This window comes from Quercus lobata, chromosome 8 (genome assembly GCF_001633185.2).
Source record: "Quercus lobata isolate SW786 chromosome 8, ValleyOak3.0 Primary Assembly, whole genome shotgun sequence".
In the NCBI taxonomy this organism is placed as follows: domain Eukaryota; kingdom Viridiplantae; phylum Streptophyta; class Magnoliopsida; order Fagales; family Fagaceae; genus Quercus; species Quercus lobata.
The window spans coordinates 59,521,092-59,539,988 of NC_044911.1; the positions used below are offsets into that span (position 1 = coordinate 59,521,092).

An 18,897-nucleotide genomic window follows, 5' to 3' on the forward strand; every position below is an offset into this window, starting at 1 on the left:
ACTACCTGGATGGGGAAAACTAAGTTTTGGACAGAATCAGGGCGTTGCATGGTCCTCGGACTCAAGCCTATGGGGAAACCAACTACTTGGATGAGGAACCAACTATTTTAAAAAAAAAACTATGGCACATAAACCTCAAAATCCATGGGAAGAAAACTCTTCGTTAACAGATGGGATAATCCCTCGATTGCACGGATTCCCCGATCTACCCTCGGATCCCCAGTACCAAAGGAGTTGATGCGGTACGGTGTAATATATTACCCAAAAGCACAATCAAAGTCCCTCGCTACTCGGCTACCCTCTCGGACGAATTATTTAGAGTTTATCGTTCTCGGACATTGGTCTAGCATGCATCGCGCAGCACTCAGCGATTATCCCGGTTAGTTCCAAGAGTTTAATTTATTGAGGATTAACCTTGTTATACTTGATAATATTTGTGAGTTTAAACCAGTAGGACTCTATGTTAAGGCATTTTTCTGCCTGGAGTATCATTAAAGGCGAGCTTACATTTAATATTCATGCACCAAGTAGTTGTTGCAGAGAAGGAAAGTATGTAAAAAGAAATAAACACATCTTTTATTAAGACAAAGGAACGTACGTGTCAATGAACTTGAAACAAGCTACATTGAAGCTAACTACGTAATAAACGAAAAAATACAACGAGAGGAAGATAAAGCCGAGGAGGTGCACAGAAGTGAAAGTTGGCTAACTGCTCGAGACCTTATTCTCTCCCTCAAGCTTGCACGCCCATAAACTCCCAGGCAAGCAAAAGATACCAACTTGGGGCTTGCACCGGTGAAGAAAAGGGTGCGGGAACCTACCTCAGGCTAACAACCATCTACAGAAAGGTCAGGGAGCCGGAAGTTTGGGGACCCCCAGGCAAAAATCTTTGCCTGCTACAGAGGGCAGACGCGCTGATGGCGAAATCCTTCTTTTGACAACAAAAACTGGCAAGACGAACTCTGCTCGTCGGATTTGACTAAAAGAAGTAAGGAATAACCATCTTCCCCTCTGTCCAAGACGGGAGGACTGGCTTGATCTGTCATCCTTGTCTAACCCATACCAATACTTGAGGATTCGGTGCCTCTGAAGCGGGCGGAGACCTTTCATCCCCATCCACGCCTCAAACATCTTGCTTTGAGGCAGTGGCACTAGAAAGAGAGATCGCGGATATGGAAGAAATATGGTTCTGAAGGGAACAGGAGAGTTCATGTGCAAATGAAGTGACCCCCTATCCCATTTATACTCAGAAGTAAACCGGTGGCATTTAATTCACGCAGCGTCCCAAGGAACGCTACAGACAAAACGTCTCTGGCTCGATTTCCAATGTCGTCTGCAGCCCTGAGGTTAAAGGAGTCTCGAGAAGGCGCACATCGAACACTGGGACGCCAAAAAGTACCGCGTGATCAAAGACTATGGAAATACCTCTTAATTTGTGGGCCCAGTAAATTCGCGGCCCAGGCCCGTTCAGCATATGGGCCCAGGGACAGAACCAAGGCCTTGTATGGTCCTCAGACTCAAGCCTATGGGGAAACCAAGTACAAAAACGAAAAAATCATAAGTTTTGGACAAAACCAAGGCCTTGCATGGTCCTCGGACTCAAGCCTATGGGGAAACCAAGTACAAAAAAAAAATTAAAAAAAAAAATCACAAGTTTTGGACAGAACCAAGGCATTGCATGGTCCTCGGACTCAAGCCTATGGGGAAACCAAGTACAAAAATTATAATTATTACAAGTTTTGGACAGAACCAATGCCTTGTATGGTCCTCAGACCCAGGCCAATGGGGAAACCAAATACTTGGACAAGGAAAGATTTGAATTTTGTAAGATGGGTTACTTGATAAAAATGTCAGGTCACTTCATCCACGGCTTAAACACCATAAAAAGGTTAAGACCAATAAAGTTGTGAGGAAGGTGGTGAAACGCCCCAGCATTTAGTCGTATAAGAAGGCTGTTCATTTGGTGGGTGAGATATCTTCAAATGGTTATTCCTCACACGGCATCAAACCTTCGTTTTACTCCTCGGCTAGCATGGGGTAAGTATTACTTTTCACTGGTCGGCCTTATTGTGCCAAGCGTTTCTATTAAAGTTATGGCGACATCTTTTTATTATCAAGTATTTTGGTCTTAGTCGTCATTGATTTAGATGCTATATTATTGTGCCGAGCAGCGTTTGTAAATTTAAAAAAAGAAAAGAAAAGAAAAGGCCATAGAGACAAAACATGCGAAATAAAGTAACAACAATTTTTATTAATACGAAAAATTATTACAACGTACAAAGAGGGGCTCAAGCGAGCCTATACAAAATGAGAACTGCCTAAGCAACAATTACATCCGTAGTACAGATAAGTAAACTGTCAGGCGTCTTTTAAACTCGTCTTCAAAGTCTCTCCAATCTCTGCCTCAATACTGCTCATATTACGATAAGAACCTTCTTTGAAAAAAAATGAATGAAGGAGAAGGAAATAGTAAGGAAGAAATCAATGAAGAAGATGGAGGAGATGAATGAAGAAGATGGAGGACATGAGTAAAGAAGGAGGAGAAGAAGAGAGAAGAGATGAAAAGAAAGAAAAAGGAGTAAAAGAGGGAGAAGTGAAAGCACCAGGATGGAACTGGTGCTGGGAAGACTAAGAAAGGGAGACGGAGGATAGCACCAGTGAAGGAAGAGAGGAAGAAGTAGAGACACTTAGTCCCTGCCTCGATCCTGACTCCCAACACACTGGAGCCATACTAGGTATGCTCATAGGAGAGCGGTTGGTACTGATGATGGGTGTTCTCGACTCAGTCACGCCGAAAGTTTGACGTGACAAGTCCCTGCTTCGGATTTTGACTGAAAGAAGGGTGAGGTTGATTTTGAGTCTTCGCCATCCCTGTCCCGATCGAGCCATAATGAGCTTTATTGGAACATGGCGTTTATGGGAGGGGTTTGGCTCCTGCATCACTCGTTGTTATGATATAGTGTATCACGATTTAGTTTGTGAACCGGTGGGTAAAATGAACCCTAGGGGAGGCCAAGTATTTCAAATCTCAGAAGGATGAGAAGGAATTCTTTACAAAAACAATAACCTCCTCCCTTCCTTCTTATACAGAGGGTCGAGCGGGAGACATTTAATAGGTTCAGATCTCCAAAGGAATCTGCCAACACAAACATGCCGGTTCCGTTTTTCCACCCCATCAAAACAAACCGCCGAATTAAAGTAGTCTCGTAAATAGTGGTCATTAAAAGCACGTTTTGGGGAAACCCAAACGATAAGAGCGCATCAAGCGCGAAATCAAAAACTGTCTCACAGACCGGCGCATTTCTCGGACAGATGAAGAGCCGCCAGCATTATTAATAGGCCAAATTGATTGGGCCGTGGGAAGAGGTTCGGCATCACCAAAACCCCCCTTTGCAACCAAAAGGTTGGACAACCAGGTTTTTAGGGGCTATTGTGGGGCCCAAATGATTTATGGGCTAGGCCCATCTACCCGGGGAGAATCCGAAGGCCCAAGCCGAGGAGGGCTATGGCCCAAGCTCGACAAAATAGTCTTTGGATACCGCCGAGGATAGCTCAGTCCTCGGCAGACCCAAAGTCCCCCCTGAAAGAAGGGTAAAAACGGTATAGGACTGAAACTAGGAAGAAAGATCTAAAATATCCAGGGAAAGCTGCCCTTACTGCCATTCAATGCTCTGAACCTGACAGAGCCGCATTCTTTGGCTTTTACAACCACCCCCAACGACTTTGAATATGGGCTGATGGGACAAGTATCAATCTTGGAAAGGTTGATCCTATACGTGGACGAAGGACAATGAACACAGAAAAAGATAAAAGGAAAAACAAGTAACCTAAAGAGGGGGTTGGGAAAAATGGCCAAAAACCCGAGCCTCCCAACCCACCTCCAGGAGAAAGACTCCAGGGGTGAAGGAAAACTTAAACTTGTACGAACACCGCGAAAAACCCACCGCCTGTCAACCAGGGCCTAGCCTTCCAAACCCACGCTCTACAAATGATATTGTTAGGGGCCTTTTTACGTGCGAACCCGACACTATTACGGTCCGTCACGAATCGCGTCCTTACAACATGTGAGTGAAAAAATATGTGAAAATACATATAATGTTGTTTAAAAACTAAAAATATATATTTAAACACATGTACCAAACGGACCCTAAAACTCACAATATTACAAATACCCACTTATTAACAGATCATACCATTTACCCCCAAAAAAAAGAGTCATACCGTACAGCTTTTCCTCCAAGATGCTCCTATATTTTATTGCAATTTTCTCCCCCCATAACACAATATTATATTTTTGTTTTTTGGCTCAGCTCCTAGGTTGCTGTATTTATTCCATCAAAAAAGGTTGCCGTATTTATAACTGACAAAAGCTTCCCAGCATTTTAGCAGAATATTCCATTCATGATTTCGTGTCATATCATAAGCTGTGCTCTTAAATTTACTTTAGTTTTAGCACCCAAAAAAAAAAGTAAACTTAATTTAGTTCTATCAATTGTCATTGTTTCATTCTAAATAAAAAACTGTCATTTTTTTTTATTATTTCTTGGCACTGACCATTACTTTTCCTTTTCTTTGTATATTTAGCGAAATTTTTTTATCTATTTTAATTAGGGTCGTTGCATATATATATATATATATATATATATATAAAAAGTGGGATCAATTTTCAATGGAAAAGAAAAGAAAAAAAAAATGGGAGTCACTTTCCGAAAAAGCAAAAAGAAATAGGTTGGTCATGGAGTCTGTACAATCTTCAGAACCAATTAGCCAAAAAAAATTTCTGCTGTCCTATTCATGTGTGTTCATCATTTAATAATTATGTCACATTTTACTTCCTCTCCAAGATAAGGATATTGTGTCACTCTTAAAACATTAATGTTTGTTTTTTCAGCCAAAAAAGAAATGTTTGTTTGTCTATACCATAGGTCTTCATGGAAGCCTATAAAATCTAAATGTTCATGAATCATGATAACTGATAAGTTATTTTTATCTGCTTTTGGCATCATTTGCACACTTTGATAGGCTTTTTAACATTTTTTTTATTTTTATATAATAGTACTAACCTCTAACCTTTTGTGTTTTCATTTGGTCAACTTTTAAGAGAACCATTTTTTTTTTTTTTTAAATTTAGAACATATTCGATCTCTTTTGTTTGAAACAACTAAACACTCAATTCTTCCTAAAAAAAAAACTAAACACTCAATTAATTGGACATCATTATCATTACGTTATCACTTAGAATATAGAACTCCATTCAATATGAAATTAAATAAAAGTAATATTTGTCAGCTGGAAATATTAAAGAGAATTTCTAGACAAGATTCAAAATATATACTAATGTTTTCAATATATATATACACACACACTAATGCTCAATGAATATAGTAACTTACCCACTAAAAAATAATAAAATAAAAGGATAATTCAAACACACATGCAGCACCCCCAGTAAAATAATAATAATAATAATAAGTGGCATGCTGCTTCCTAGGAGCCCCAACTTTTGTAGCCATATTGCCAAGTTATTATATATTTTACAATATAAAGTATATAAAGTGATATAATAATAAATATAATTGATGAAATTTAATTATTTAATATAAATAAATGTTGAAATTTTTTTTATTGATGTCACATCATTTTATAAATTACATGTTATAAACATGTTATAAAGTTTATAGTACTTCTAGTATTATTTATTTGTTTTTGTTGAAATTGATATCCATTAAAAGTAAGTTCAGTTAAAATAAATAAATACCTTAATTGTAAGCAAACACTTGTCAAGTAGTAATCAAAAGTTTTGTAAATCAAAGATATTACGTGGTCTCAATTATTAGAGAAATTGTAATTCAAAATTCCTCTTACCACTTAGTGTAACAATCTTATTGTTAACAATTGAATTATCAAACAAAGCATTGCAGAAGAATTATAAAGTTAGGAGGGTTATGACTCAAAAGAAATATTTAGGGGGTGTTTAGTTTAGCCATTTTCATCACTCAATTTTCAATTTTCATCACTCATTATTCAAAATTTGTGAGCCCCACCAGTGATTTTCTTGTTTGGCTTAATTTTTATTCTCAATTCTCATCACTCAATACTAAAAAAAGTGAGAATGAGTGATGAGATGGGAAAACAGGTTTGGTGAGTTTTCAGATTTTAGAAAATTGAGTTAAGTGGCAAAGTTGTAATAACACACAAAATAGGACCCACATGTAATGAATTGTCTCATCAAGTCAGATGGTATTTATTACTCCAAGGTCCCTAACGGCTATTTGCTCCTTTTTTTTTTTTTTTTCTTTTTGAGGAATTGGCTATTTGCTCATTTACTAAAGAGGAGAGTATTATATCAAAGGTCTACCGAGTTATACTTTACTTTTTACAAACTAAAAACTAAGGAAATATCAAATGCCAAACAGGAATTAGAGTTGAGTTAAATAATTATGAGTTATGAGAATGAGTTACGAATTATGAATTGTGAATTATAAAAATTGATATATAAATTATAAGATATGAATGAAATGTGAACCAAATATTTTCATAACCATTGTTATTAATACCGTTTCAGATCCCGTTTCAGTTTGTCCAGTAGAATCGAATATTTTGGTATCGGCCGATTTCGGCGTACCATTTCAGGGTGTTTTGGGGTTCTTAAAAAATAATTTATATATATTCTTGTAGAACATAAAATTGTCAATTCTAATAAATAAATAATTAAATATCAAATAATACAAATCATTTAGTCTTAACTCTTAAGTCTTAAACATCAATAACTTGAAATATAACATCACACAATAAGAAGATTACAAGACAATAACTAAATATCAAATAATACAAGATTTACTCCTCCTCCTCATCATCATCCATAAGAGAAGGATCAAATTCATCATCAAAAGAACTCCCAAATATAACTTTTTTTTTTTTTTTAATAACAGGCCAAATCCAGTACTGGCCGAAATTTACATCTAAGTCGGAATTGGTCGAAATTGGCCGAAATGACCAGAATGGACCGAAACAACCCGAAATTTGACCTGAGTTAGAACGCGAGGTATTTCGGTACCAATTTGCATACCAATACAAAAAATTTCGGACATTCCAATAAGAACGGAACGGAAGCAATATTCCTAACAACTATGCTCTACTATTGCCAAAAGGTCTGTGAAATGATACACTTTCCTCGTAAAAAGAGAGTGTCATTAAACAAGAGATGGGGATTACCATTGGGAAGTGCGAGGAGGGCCCCTCCTATAATTTCTGATGGGAGGAATAGGAAAACTATAATGAGTTTGTAATTGAAAAGGTTCAAAACAGATTGACAAGTTGGGAAGTAAACCTGTTATTTATGATTGATAGACTAATTACTCTTATAAATTCTGTCCCTAGCTACTGCTATCCCTGTCGACAATTGACATATCTCATGCGATAGAAAAGTATACCGAAGTTGCAGCTAACGAGTGGTACAGTCTGTGCACGATTTAACAAGTGCTAACAAGTGCTTCTTCTAGAAGCTCCATCTTTAGCTACTCATATAAATCTTCTCCACTTTCTCTAATCAATTTTTTACTATACAAATAAAAACGTGTCATATGTGCCTTTTTCAATTAAATCCTAATTTTGTGGCTTCATTATTTCAGTTACCTAAATTAAATAAATAAATAAAACTAATAATCAACACATCTGCCTTTTTTTTTTTAATTAAATCCTAATTTTGTGGCTTTATTATTTCAGTTACCTAAATTAAATAAATAAATAAAACTAATAATCAACACATCGCACCACCAATAGTACTACCATCATTCGTCGTAGCCACCAACTCCTCTATTAAAGAGAAAAATACAACATGTTTTGAGATGCATGAGTTATTTCCTTCATTGAAAGGTAGACTTGACAAGTGTGAGGTTCACTCTCATGTGAGGTCCACTTTCATGTGAAAGAGAGAACTCATATATCCGATATATGATATACTTCTTCTTTTTAGAGATGCAATATGAGCTTCTAGCTAATAGTGCGTTATGATTATGTAATGGCAAGTCAAAATGGTCAACTGCAAGCTTGGATTTTTTCCGTACTCCAGTCTCAGAAGAGTAAATATTCACCACTATTTCCCAGTCATGAGTCATCATTACTAGTTTGCTTCACAAAAAACCGTAGCACCTTGTAACTTTGACAGATGTGATTAGTAATAGTATCAACATCAATATTATGGTGCAATAATTGTTCTTGCTCATCTTCTTCTTGGCAATAAAATCCAACTACGCTCTTTAAAGCTTCTGGCATGCCATTATATTCACATATGAATGATGAGGAATATTAGTGAGATATGATCAATAGGTGGAGGAAGCGCAAGTATTTTTAACAGGTTATGATCCAAAGTTTATTAAAAATCAAAAATCAAATGCGCAGCCAGACTTCTCAAGACCATATGCAATGGCAGCAGCAGTTGGTTCATTGATTATAAGGCAGGACATTCAAGCCTGCAATGCCTATCAACAAGAGCTTCCTCTTGGACCTCTATCTCTAGCTCCTCATTTCATAATTCATGTAGTTCATAATTGAGCGGACTAGTTGACACCTTTTACGTAACATGACACTGAATAAGCACTTGTATTGTATCTAGCTAGAAGAACTACTTGACACCTTCTCAAAGCATCTCCAATGGTGTAGCTAAACCCAAAATTCTCTCTATAATAGAGAATGAAACCATAATTCATTACTCCAACAGTCTCTCTATATCTCAAAAAGTTTTCTACTCATGAACAATAACTCATCAAACTTGATGAGTTATTGTAGATTAGGAAAAGAATTTATCACATTAAAAAATTCCAGAGCTAACTTTTTGTGCCAGCGTGAATAAAGGAAAAATTAAAAAAAAAATATTAAAGAAATAATATTTTAATGGAATAGAGAAAATATAGAGAATCTGTTGGAAAATGTATTTTATAAAATGGGCAGATAAAAGGTAAAAGTCACTGTTCACTCACCAAATAGTACAAAAATTTGAAAAAATTGCTAGAGATGCTCTCAAGTTTCTACTCAAGTTCATGGGATATATATGGTCTGTACATGTATAAATTTTGAGGGGAAAAAAAAAAAACTCAAATTGGAGGAATTAGGGGGGGGAGTATGGTAAAGGAGACGGGTTTCACTTATATTAAAAAACTCAAATTGTTGATTTCACCCTTATATTGATGGTTTTAAATGCTAAAAACTAAATGGATTCTTAGTGTAATTTGCACTTTAGAACAGGTCGTTTATAAGTTTTCATTCAAAAATCACTAAGACTGGACTTTTATTTGCAAATTATATTCACAACTGGTTTTAATAAATTTTTTATGAAAAACCACACACACACACACACACACAAAAAGAGAAGAAGAAGAAGAAGAAGAGAGCAAAGAATCAACATTCACCTCTGGTTTTGAAACCGCCACAAGCAGTTCGTAACATGTTAGATGAGTGTTAATAAGCTCTACTGCTCTACTTCTTAACAAAAGTGTTAGATGGATTAATTATAAAGAGTGAATACAATAAGATTTTCTCATAGTTCTTTAAGAAAAATAAATAACAAGTCTTATTTCAACTAGAGAAAGAAAAACAACTTAAACTAGAAAAAGGAAACAACACAAAATCCTATTTTAAATAGGAAAAGGTAAAACAATAAAATTTCAAAATTTATCACAACTAATACTCAAGAAATTCATCATATATTATATCCTGCTAGCTTAAGCTTACAATTCATAATTTTTCATTTGGTTTGGAAAAAACTCATGCTTGAGTTCAAACTATCCCTACCTCAATTCCTATATATGATAGGATTGGAAAAATATTAAAATCCAAACTACTTAAGCTAATTTTGCAAATCGAAAGAGGACCATATCCCCAATGATGTTGATCAATTTTGCCGAGGCAAAGGGGACAAAGGCCATGACTCCAGGTTATGAAAAAAGGGCTCCAACAAATAGCAACAGGAACAGCAAATCAAGCCATGGGAATGATCGTAAGGGACAAAATCCAGTATCCCACTTTGCATATCAATGCAAATGATCTGATTCCCTATTCTGAGATACAAAATATGCGAATTCTGAGCATGGAATGCAACAGGAAAAGTTCCTCTTTTGGATGGAGACAGAGTGTTAGTAATAGCATTAGTATTCACTCTATGCCTCAATGTCCATTCTGACCTGTAGACAAAAGGGTAACATTCCTTGTCAAAATAACTATGCAGTTTCTGTTTCAACATGTATACCTCAAATCTTTCATCATGGCCTAAAACACATTGAAGAAACCCCAAATCTGACTCCCCAATAGCCCCAGAGGCTCTTCCATTAATGTGTGATGAAGAAGGTCCCTCAATCAACACGTCGAGGCCATCCTTCGCCATGTTAAATACGTAGGCGAAAATCAGCATTCCTGTTGAAATGGTTGTTGAACAAAAGAAGACCCCACGTATAGAGATGCTATATGAGCTCATAGCTAGTACATGATATAGCGGCATTCCAAAATAGTCAAGCTTGGATTCTTTCCAGATTCCAGTATCAGAAGAGTAAATCTTCACCACCATTTCCCAGTCATTGTTAATAGCTTGCTTCACAAAAAACCGTACCACCTTGTAACTTTGACGTATGTGATTAGTAATAGCATCTACGTCAATATCATGGTGCGATAATTGTTCATCTTCTTCTTGGCAATAAAATCCAACTAAGTTCTTTATCGTGTCATCACTGGCATACACATTATGAGGAACTTCAGTGTAATAGTCATCAGTATGTATGGGTGGAGGAAGTGCAAACCAAGTATTAGTAACAGGGTTGCACACATAATAGTTCATGGGATGGTTACCATAGAGAACGAGACCATTGGAAGAAGCAATGAAATTGCCTAGACCTTGTTTAAAACTACGGGATGCTATAGGCACACCTTGATGACACATGGGTTCGAAAGAGACCTCTGGATCCTTGTAACATTGGTCCACACAGTGATTGAGGTTTTGAGGATTGTGGACTCTGTAGAAAAAGCCTAGCAGGGTCGGTTTTTTTAGTTGTTTTTGTTGGAGTTTTGGAGTGAAATAGTTGTGAATGAATAAAGGGTCGGAGAGTATTGAAGTGTTAAGTGTCTTGGACACGCACTTGAATCTGAAGATGGATTTTCCGGGAAGACGAAGCATGATATCTTATATCATGTCTTTTGCCAAACTTAGATTTTCTTTACTCTCTTCATCGCTGCCTTTACTATCTCTAAGTAAATTCATCATTTTTCGCTTTTGGAGATGACAATCTTCAATTCCTTCTTTCACGATCTTGATCTTTCTTCCTCTATGATGTGTGTTTTTGTGTTTGAGAGAGAGGTGTGAAGAAGTCTTTGTTCTTCTTAAATAGAAAAGCCAAAACTCTGATTTAGAGGGCTTTCTTTAAGGCTGTTTACATATGGTATTTGATTTGTAAAAGGACTCTAATTTAAAAATGGTTGGGGCAACCTTCGATTACACTTATCCAAATATCAAGTGAGTTATTAGTTGTTAGAATATTTTATATGAAGTAAAACTCTACTACATAAATTTCAAGAAGTTTAAAATTCTATTTCAATTAAAATTCTATTACCAAAAGTTTCAGTAAATCAAAATAAAATTTAATACTTATTTTTAATTATTGTGATTAAATATTGATTTTAAAATATGACCATAGAGTATTAGCATTACTACACTATCACCAGAACCCCCATTCAATCTGTCATGTAAGCGTTTTTTAAAATTTTAGGTCATGCGGCCCACACCATTTGATGGGTACTTAAATATACAGATTACAGCCACGATCACCATTGATAAAATACCATGTGCTTAATTCAGATCCAGAAGTCCATATTGATCTCGGGCAGTGTAACCTCAAAGATAGAGAGTAATGTAACATTTGTTTTAAGGCTATGTGAAATGGCCGATGATCAAAACCTGGATGTTACAAAATGTTACTATCATCCTGTAAGCCCATTTCTTAATTATTTAAAGCATACAAAACCCATGACCCATCTTGCTTACAACACATGGTGTAAAATGTGTTCAGTGTATAACAACACCACAAAAAAATAATTCAACATTTGTAAAGCAAAAGAACAATTGTGAACATGTATTTCTTCAGTGTCTAATATAAACCAACTGTTTCTTTCAGTTCTAAAAAATATTGAAAATTCTACAAAGTTTCAACTTAAGAAGTGAGAATTCTTGCCTGCTACTTTGAATATAAGACAACAACAAATGAAAAGCCAAAGAAGATGATATGATTTGTACAATTTTACAATTTTGTTCTCTAAGTTCTCTACACAATGAATCGATTTAACTGAAAAACAATGTAACTTGTGTTAGAATGATGACCTTATTACATCACATCATTTACAAATGCCAACCATTTCCACGGTGTGAAAGCCAGCAATGAATTGAGTGAGAATATTACATGAAATTGAATTGATTTGTACAATTTTTGTTTCTGTTCCTGTCAACCTTTTTGTTTATCTCTTTACATCATCACAATTTGGATACCTTCACCTCCATGTTATTCAACGGGGACCTCAGCTGGTGCCTCCATGATCTTTGGAGTTCCAGCCTGATGCTTTCCCTGTGGCTTAGCTTGATGCTGAGACCAATAAGAATGGGCAGCCAAGACTCGGTCCAAGAGCTCCTGGGGAACAGGCTCACCCCTTCTTTGTTGGGGGGCAATCTTTGCTGTGTGAACCAATGTTTTCCATTTATCCTGCAGAAACCAAATATGTTATATAGCAAAAATTGGAAGCTATAATGATGCCCAAAACAAACCAGTTAGTTTCTTATGCTTTCCCACACAATCAACACTACTGCAAACTAGTATTTACTCAGTGAAGAGAAATAAGAAAAATCAAAGGCAGGGAGAGAGAAATAAGGTTTCAAACCAAATAAATTTTCATCTGGAAAAAACCTCAAGTCTAGGCTAAACATGCACCAGAATATCTTACTAAGCACATTTTTTTTAGCCTAAGCAGTAAGCACATATATCCAAGCATAATATTAGACATGACTTTATTTTTTGCAAGTTAGACATGCACCTGAATTTTAAACTCATGACCTCACCCTCCAGCCACACTTAAGAAGTGTCATTTAAGCCAAGACTCATTAGCATGATAGTGGACATGACTCGTAACTATAAAGATAGCGAAAAGATTTTATATCTGAAATATATATATATATATATATTAAATACAACTCAGTGATAGCCAAATGTTCTGAAAATCGAATATAAAGTGAAAATTTGGCAAAAAATAGTTCCAACTGTGAATTCTAATATATTTCCATTCTCACATATATAACCAAAATAAACAATTACCTTCAAGTCTACGTAAGTTCGATGGTCTGCATTCTCAAAAGCACGCAATTTAACATCACGCCACCTGCAGAATGTGAACCATTTAAAAACCTGTATTCTCTTCTTCTTTTAAAAATAATAAATAAATAAATACTATACTACAGCCAACAAGTTGTAAAGAACATCACACCTCCCAGTTCCAAGCTCCTCAACTGCATGCACCAATGCTTCTACTTCTGACACAGAGAAAGGTCTCCTGGTTCGACGCTGTACAAGTTCAGAACGTCTTGTTTTTTGGTTCAGTGGAACCACAGCCAGTGCCTCCATGCTCATTGCTGGAACAGCAACTATTGCTTTGGTATCCGGTGTTGTTTTGTCATTCATGTCAGTAGGGGAGGAAACTGTATCATGATTACTATCAACATGGTTGCTTGAATTGGTCAGTGGAGGGTCAGGTAAGGTATCAGAGATCCCTGAATCTAAAACAGGATTTTCCGGGGACCTAAAAAGAATTAAATATATTGTAAGCTAAAGTAAAAAATAACTAAAATGCATTATGCAAAACACAATAATTCTCAATTCCAATAGAGCTCAACTCAAACAAAAAATCCCAAAGCTATTTCAAATCACCGAAGTTTAAACTGCTTTCTTAATCAAAATATCAAGAATTTTCAAGGTAAAGAAGCTGCTCTAACACAACTAGATTCACGATAATTTTAGGCCTCATGAGAACTGATAAAAATTTAACTACTTCCCTGGACCTCTTGACTCTACAATCCTAGCCTTCCAATATTTTTGTTTGACAACGGTAGGTGAAAAAAATGCAAAATAAAAAGTTAAAATTTACAAAAAGGAAAAGAAAAAAAAAAATTGCTGACCATATGAGCTTATTAATAATAAACAAATGGTTCACAGTTCACCCCTGCAAATGCTAACTATGACAAAAGGATTTTCCAAAAGCAATTGAATTACCTTGTTAAAAGTTGAGATGAGTCACATGATAATAGAGGAGGAAGATCGCTAGAGCACATAGGTGGAGGTGTTTGCACAGTATTGGGCTCCAACATAAAACCCAGAGAATCCAGATTGTCTTTACAAGAAATTCCTGTCTGCATTAGGGTTCTGTTGTCATCTCTAACCTTCTTCCCTTGAAGAAGAATCCCAATGTCTAATCCACTTCCAAGTATAGAAGTTACAGCCTCCATAATAGTCCTCTACAAGTAATATAATACAATTAGAAACCCACAACAACAACACTAAGCAATAGCCAAAATGAAGAAAACCTATTATGACTGCAACAGACAAGCATTATGCAGATATCATTATACAGTATACTTCGGCATATAGCCTCAGTAGTTCAATTATGGGGCTGAGAAAAACAGTAGTAGTTTTAGAATAAGAAGAAGAGATGCTATTATACCTTTAATGAACCAACAGTGGCAGTTTCTGGGACCTCAATAAAAAGCTCTGGTACCCTAAAGGACTTAATGCTAAATTTCACTGTGCAGAAAAACAAACATGGTGTAAGAACCTCCTGTGCCAGGACAAAATATAAAGAAACAAGACAATGCACATCAAACAGGAAATTGCTCTGGTACCATGAGAATCCTTGGAGTGAAAGGAAGCTTGATGACCCAAAACCGAAGATGATACCCCATTGGCTGCAAAAACAACTACAATTATTCAGTGCAACCATTGAAGACCACAAACCACAAATCTGAACAATACTAAGAAACATTTAATAGATTAAAAGGTGGAAAAGGACCTCCATGCAAAATTGCAGCTGAGTCATTCTTATCTTCAGTCATGCATTTCTCAGGTGAATTAGAAACACTTTCACTACTGAACCCACCATCAGAAGTCACTACTGAAATTTGGTCAAACAATTTCCTCCTCTTAAAGAGAATGTCACGTTGGCATTTTTGACGGTTTTGACGGTCATGACAGGTTTTCCTCTTGCGATAAAGAGGTTTTAATCCCCCATCTACAAATGCTAGAATCATGAACTTCATTAATAAGAAATAATAACGATGATCAAATAGAAATGAAACACAAGCATGCCATAAATATGAATCATAACATGTTCAACCCATTAATCAGCTGCTTACCAGATCTAGGAAGTTCACAATCCTTCAATTTTGGAGCTACTTTCCAGTATTTGGAAGTCAGAAGCTTCCTTATTCTTCGATCTGCAATTCGTGTCGGAGGCCTAAATGCCTTCAACTTGGTACTACGTTTAAAGCACCTAGAAAAATTTTCGTCATCATCTCTACTACCTAACTTAATATCATTCCTATGCCTGGGAAAACAAGCATTAGGAACAGAGTCCTGGCGCAATGGCAATTTGACATTACTGTCAGAATTGATCGCTGCAGAAGATTCCAGAAACAATTCTGTTGGAACCTTTGAACTACATATATTAGGCTTATTAGCATCTTCATTTTTCAATCCCACAACCTCTAGCCGTCTTTCAGCTTCAATATTTACATTAGCATCACAAGACTCCCCAAATTGAGGGGAGCCTCCCTCCACTTTACTAGAATAGTTTTCGGAATCAGTCTTGCTTTTACAAATTACAGACTTCGCATCACCGCCAGTTTTCTGTGAGCAATCGAAACTTTTAATGAATGAAGTGCGTTCCAAAACATCATCACTTTCAGCATGTGAGAATTCCTTCAGAGTACTCTTATGACTGATGTTTTGTGAGGCCATCTCAAAGGCAAAAGAACTGTCTCCACAATTTCTCTGATATAACCACTCTGCCTTGAATGGTTTATCCTCAAATTCTCGTTCCTGTTTAACAGCATCTTTGCCACAGGCCAGCAGATCATTTCCTTCAGATGCATTACTGGAAGCAGAACTTTCACTTTCACGCAACAAATCGCCAGCTATGGAAGCCAGTAATTCAAATGCACAGTTTTGAGTATCCTCAACTGTCTTCTTACGCAAGCCCCTCTGAAACCAAAATCAAAATTTACAGAGTTAGAACCAGAGTTCAGCTCCCAGAATGATAGAAAGCACCAGACTACAACTGAACTGCAGCAAATACTTACTCGAACAGATCTGGGAGCCCGAGGTATAGTGGGGAGCCGGAAGCCATTAAATCCATGATCTTGCCTCTTCTTAAACACCATATTTCAGAAGTACATGGCAATAAGAACTCATCAAACACAAAGAAGCATCACTACCCAGATCCTAATCACTGCCATCAAAACCCAAAAAGAGACCAATGTATTTGTTAAATAGCCACAAGAAGCAAGTAATGAATATTAAGTTTAATTGCTTTCAGACACACTATAACAAAACTCTGTAACCATGCCTTTTATACAAATTATTGAAATATATACTGTTGCAAGACTTTTAGACTATCTAAAGGACTACAATTGAAGGAAATAAAAAAGTATACAGTGCACAAGGCTACTTTACCACAACTTTAGAAAGGCTAATTCCAAGACTCAAACCCACAACACATCAGTTGGCCAGAGCCCAGAAGTAAAAAACAAGATTAGCAATCCGAGTTTATTTACAATGATCCAGTATGGTGTATTTGTGTGTGTGTGTGTGTTTGTATGAATAATGACCACTCAAAAGGATATAAACAAATGACATGTGAATACTAACAAACAACCAAGCAATCCAAAGGTGACATTGCGAGGACACAAGAATTGCCAATTCCAACTCACGGATGTACATTGTTCTTTCTTATTCAAACCATTCTCTCTCTCTCCACAACTACTGCAAATCCTAATTCATTGCTAATATACTGACTCTGAAAACTCATCAAACATGGAAAAAAGAGCAAACCATCAGATCTTAAGCAGCCAAGCAATTAAATTATCCAAGTAAAATGAACATTACGAACACTTTAGCTGCAACATGTTGTGCTTGTGTGCAAATTACTGTAATTCCTTAGCAACCAAATGATCTCTTTATGGATCCAATTCACAGCAATTATGACATTGATCCCCAGATCCCGAAACCGAAACCGGGGATCAGAATTCAGACACTTAAACAGAGGTTTCAAACAGTTTCACAAAAACAAGACCATCCAATTAGCAAACAGAAACCCAAAACCCAAAATTCACCATTGATTGCTTAATATAGCAATAAAAAACTAAAACCCACATTTGAACTCCACACACCCAAGTCCTCAAAAGCCAATTCCCAAAAAACTCAATACAACCCAATTCCAACTTTTCAACGTTTCAAAATTTCCAAAACCAAGACCAATTCAAAAAAAAAAAAAAAACAAACAAACCAAACACGGCCTAACTTTCCACGATCCGATCCGATCGAACCCACAACTTTTCTCAGACACTCAAATCTCTTAGAATTCCCAAGAAAATGAAAAATTCAGCAACAGGATCACAATGCAAAAAAAATAATAATAATAATAATAATTAATTTAAAAAAAAAAAATCGAAATCCCATACAAGATTGAAGATTAACTCACCTCTTCAACAACGATCTCCGCTTCAAATTCTGTTTTCCCAATCTACAATTCGATCAGATGCCAAATTCTCCCAACGGAAACAGTTTGCGTGGGAAACATGCAAATCCCAAAAGAATTGAATAAAAAAAAAAAACTAAAAACTAAATGAAAGAATCAGAAACCAGAATAAGATCTGTACAAAGAATTGGAAATTGAATTCCTACGGGAAAATAGTTTTTCAATTCTCTCTTTAAAAAAAAAAAAAAAAAATTCAGTTAGTTTTTGTCGGTTTTTTTTTTTTTTTTGGTTTAACGAGAAAGAAAGGACAAAAACCCCTTAGGAAATACAAGTACCACGCAAAACAGTAGCTTAAACCCCTTGAATTATTTATACTCGTATATCTTAATTAGTTTTCTTGGCCACATAACCGGACCAGCCGGTGAACTTGCAGTAATTTACTGGCAATTGTCAGTTACCACAATAACTCACCTTTTTTTTTTTTTTTTAAAAAGACTAGTTCTTAAAATCTTGTAAACCCCTAATTTTTATTTTTAATTTTTTGTGAGAGGATAGGCCTTGCCACGTGTAGTGGTTTCCGGAAGTACGAAAGCTTTGTCAGATTTCTAAAATTTTGGGGATAAGAAAAAAAGAGGATTAGACAAGTATTGAAGAATATCCCTAAGATGCCGTTTTTGGTTTTTTTTTTTTAATGTCACTTCTATCCTTTTTTTATTGGTCCACCTTTTTTTTTTTTTTTTTTTTTATGTTCCCCCAACCTCCTTTTCGAGTAAAATATTGGATGAGTTCATTAATTGTTCTATGAGACATCTTTTTCAATATTATTGGTTGACGGTTAGTGATAAAAAAAAAATTATAAAATTGATGTTGTAAAATTCTTAATGGATGAGCTATTTTTAATAACATCATTTTACGTACTAATAATTATTTATTGCGTCAGTATTTTATAAGAAAAAATTCATAAAATAATTTGTAACGATAATTTTTTATTAGAAAAAAGTTTAAATGCAAATTTTAATTTTTAAATTTGGTTGAAATTCATTATCATCTTTTAATTTTATTTTTTTAATTAAATTTTCTAAATTTTAAATTTATTCAATTCAAGCATTCCATCTAATTTCTTTAAAA

The 18,897-nt window shown here is 35.7% G+C and overlaps 2 protein-coding genes across 3 annotated transcripts; both read right to left on the reverse strand.

Annotated features, from left to right (window-relative positions):
• Positions 1 to 9,790: 9,790 nt before the first annotated feature.
• On the reverse strand, positions 9,791 to 10,927 carry LOC115957158. Its single transcript, XM_031075377.1, has one exon. It carries the CDS (start codon positions 10,925 to 10,927, stop codon positions 9,890 to 9,892), a length of 1,038 nt encoding a protein of 345 aa, XP_030931237.1. The 3' UTR covers positions 9,791 to 9,889.
• A 1,202-nt stretch (positions 10,928 to 12,129) lies between these two features.
• Positions 12,130 to 18,072, reverse strand: LOC115955630 (telomere repeat-binding protein 4-like). Of its 2 annotated transcripts, none has more exons than XM_031073835.1 (10): positions 17,773 to 18,072; positions 16,373 to 16,521; positions 15,428 to 16,274; positions 15,085 to 15,312; positions 14,918 to 14,980; positions 14,740 to 14,819; positions 14,292 to 14,533; positions 13,510 to 13,821; positions 13,341 to 13,404; positions 12,130 to 12,734 (listed from the first exon to the last, which is right to left on the reverse strand). In XM_031073835.1, the coding sequence occupies exons 2-10, from the start codon at positions 16,451 to 16,453 to the stop codon at positions 12,537 to 12,539; spliced, it is 2,115 nt and encodes a 704-aa protein (XP_030929695.1). In that variant the 5' UTR covers positions 16,454 to 16,521; positions 17,773 to 18,072; the 3' UTR covers positions 12,130 to 12,536. The 2 variants fall into 2 exon arrangements, with proteins under 2 accessions (XP_030929695.1, XP_030929696.1); XM_031073836.1 differs by having other exon boundaries at positions 15,085 to 15,303; positions 17,773 to 18,055.
• Positions 18,073 to 18,897: the final 825 nt, after the last annotated feature.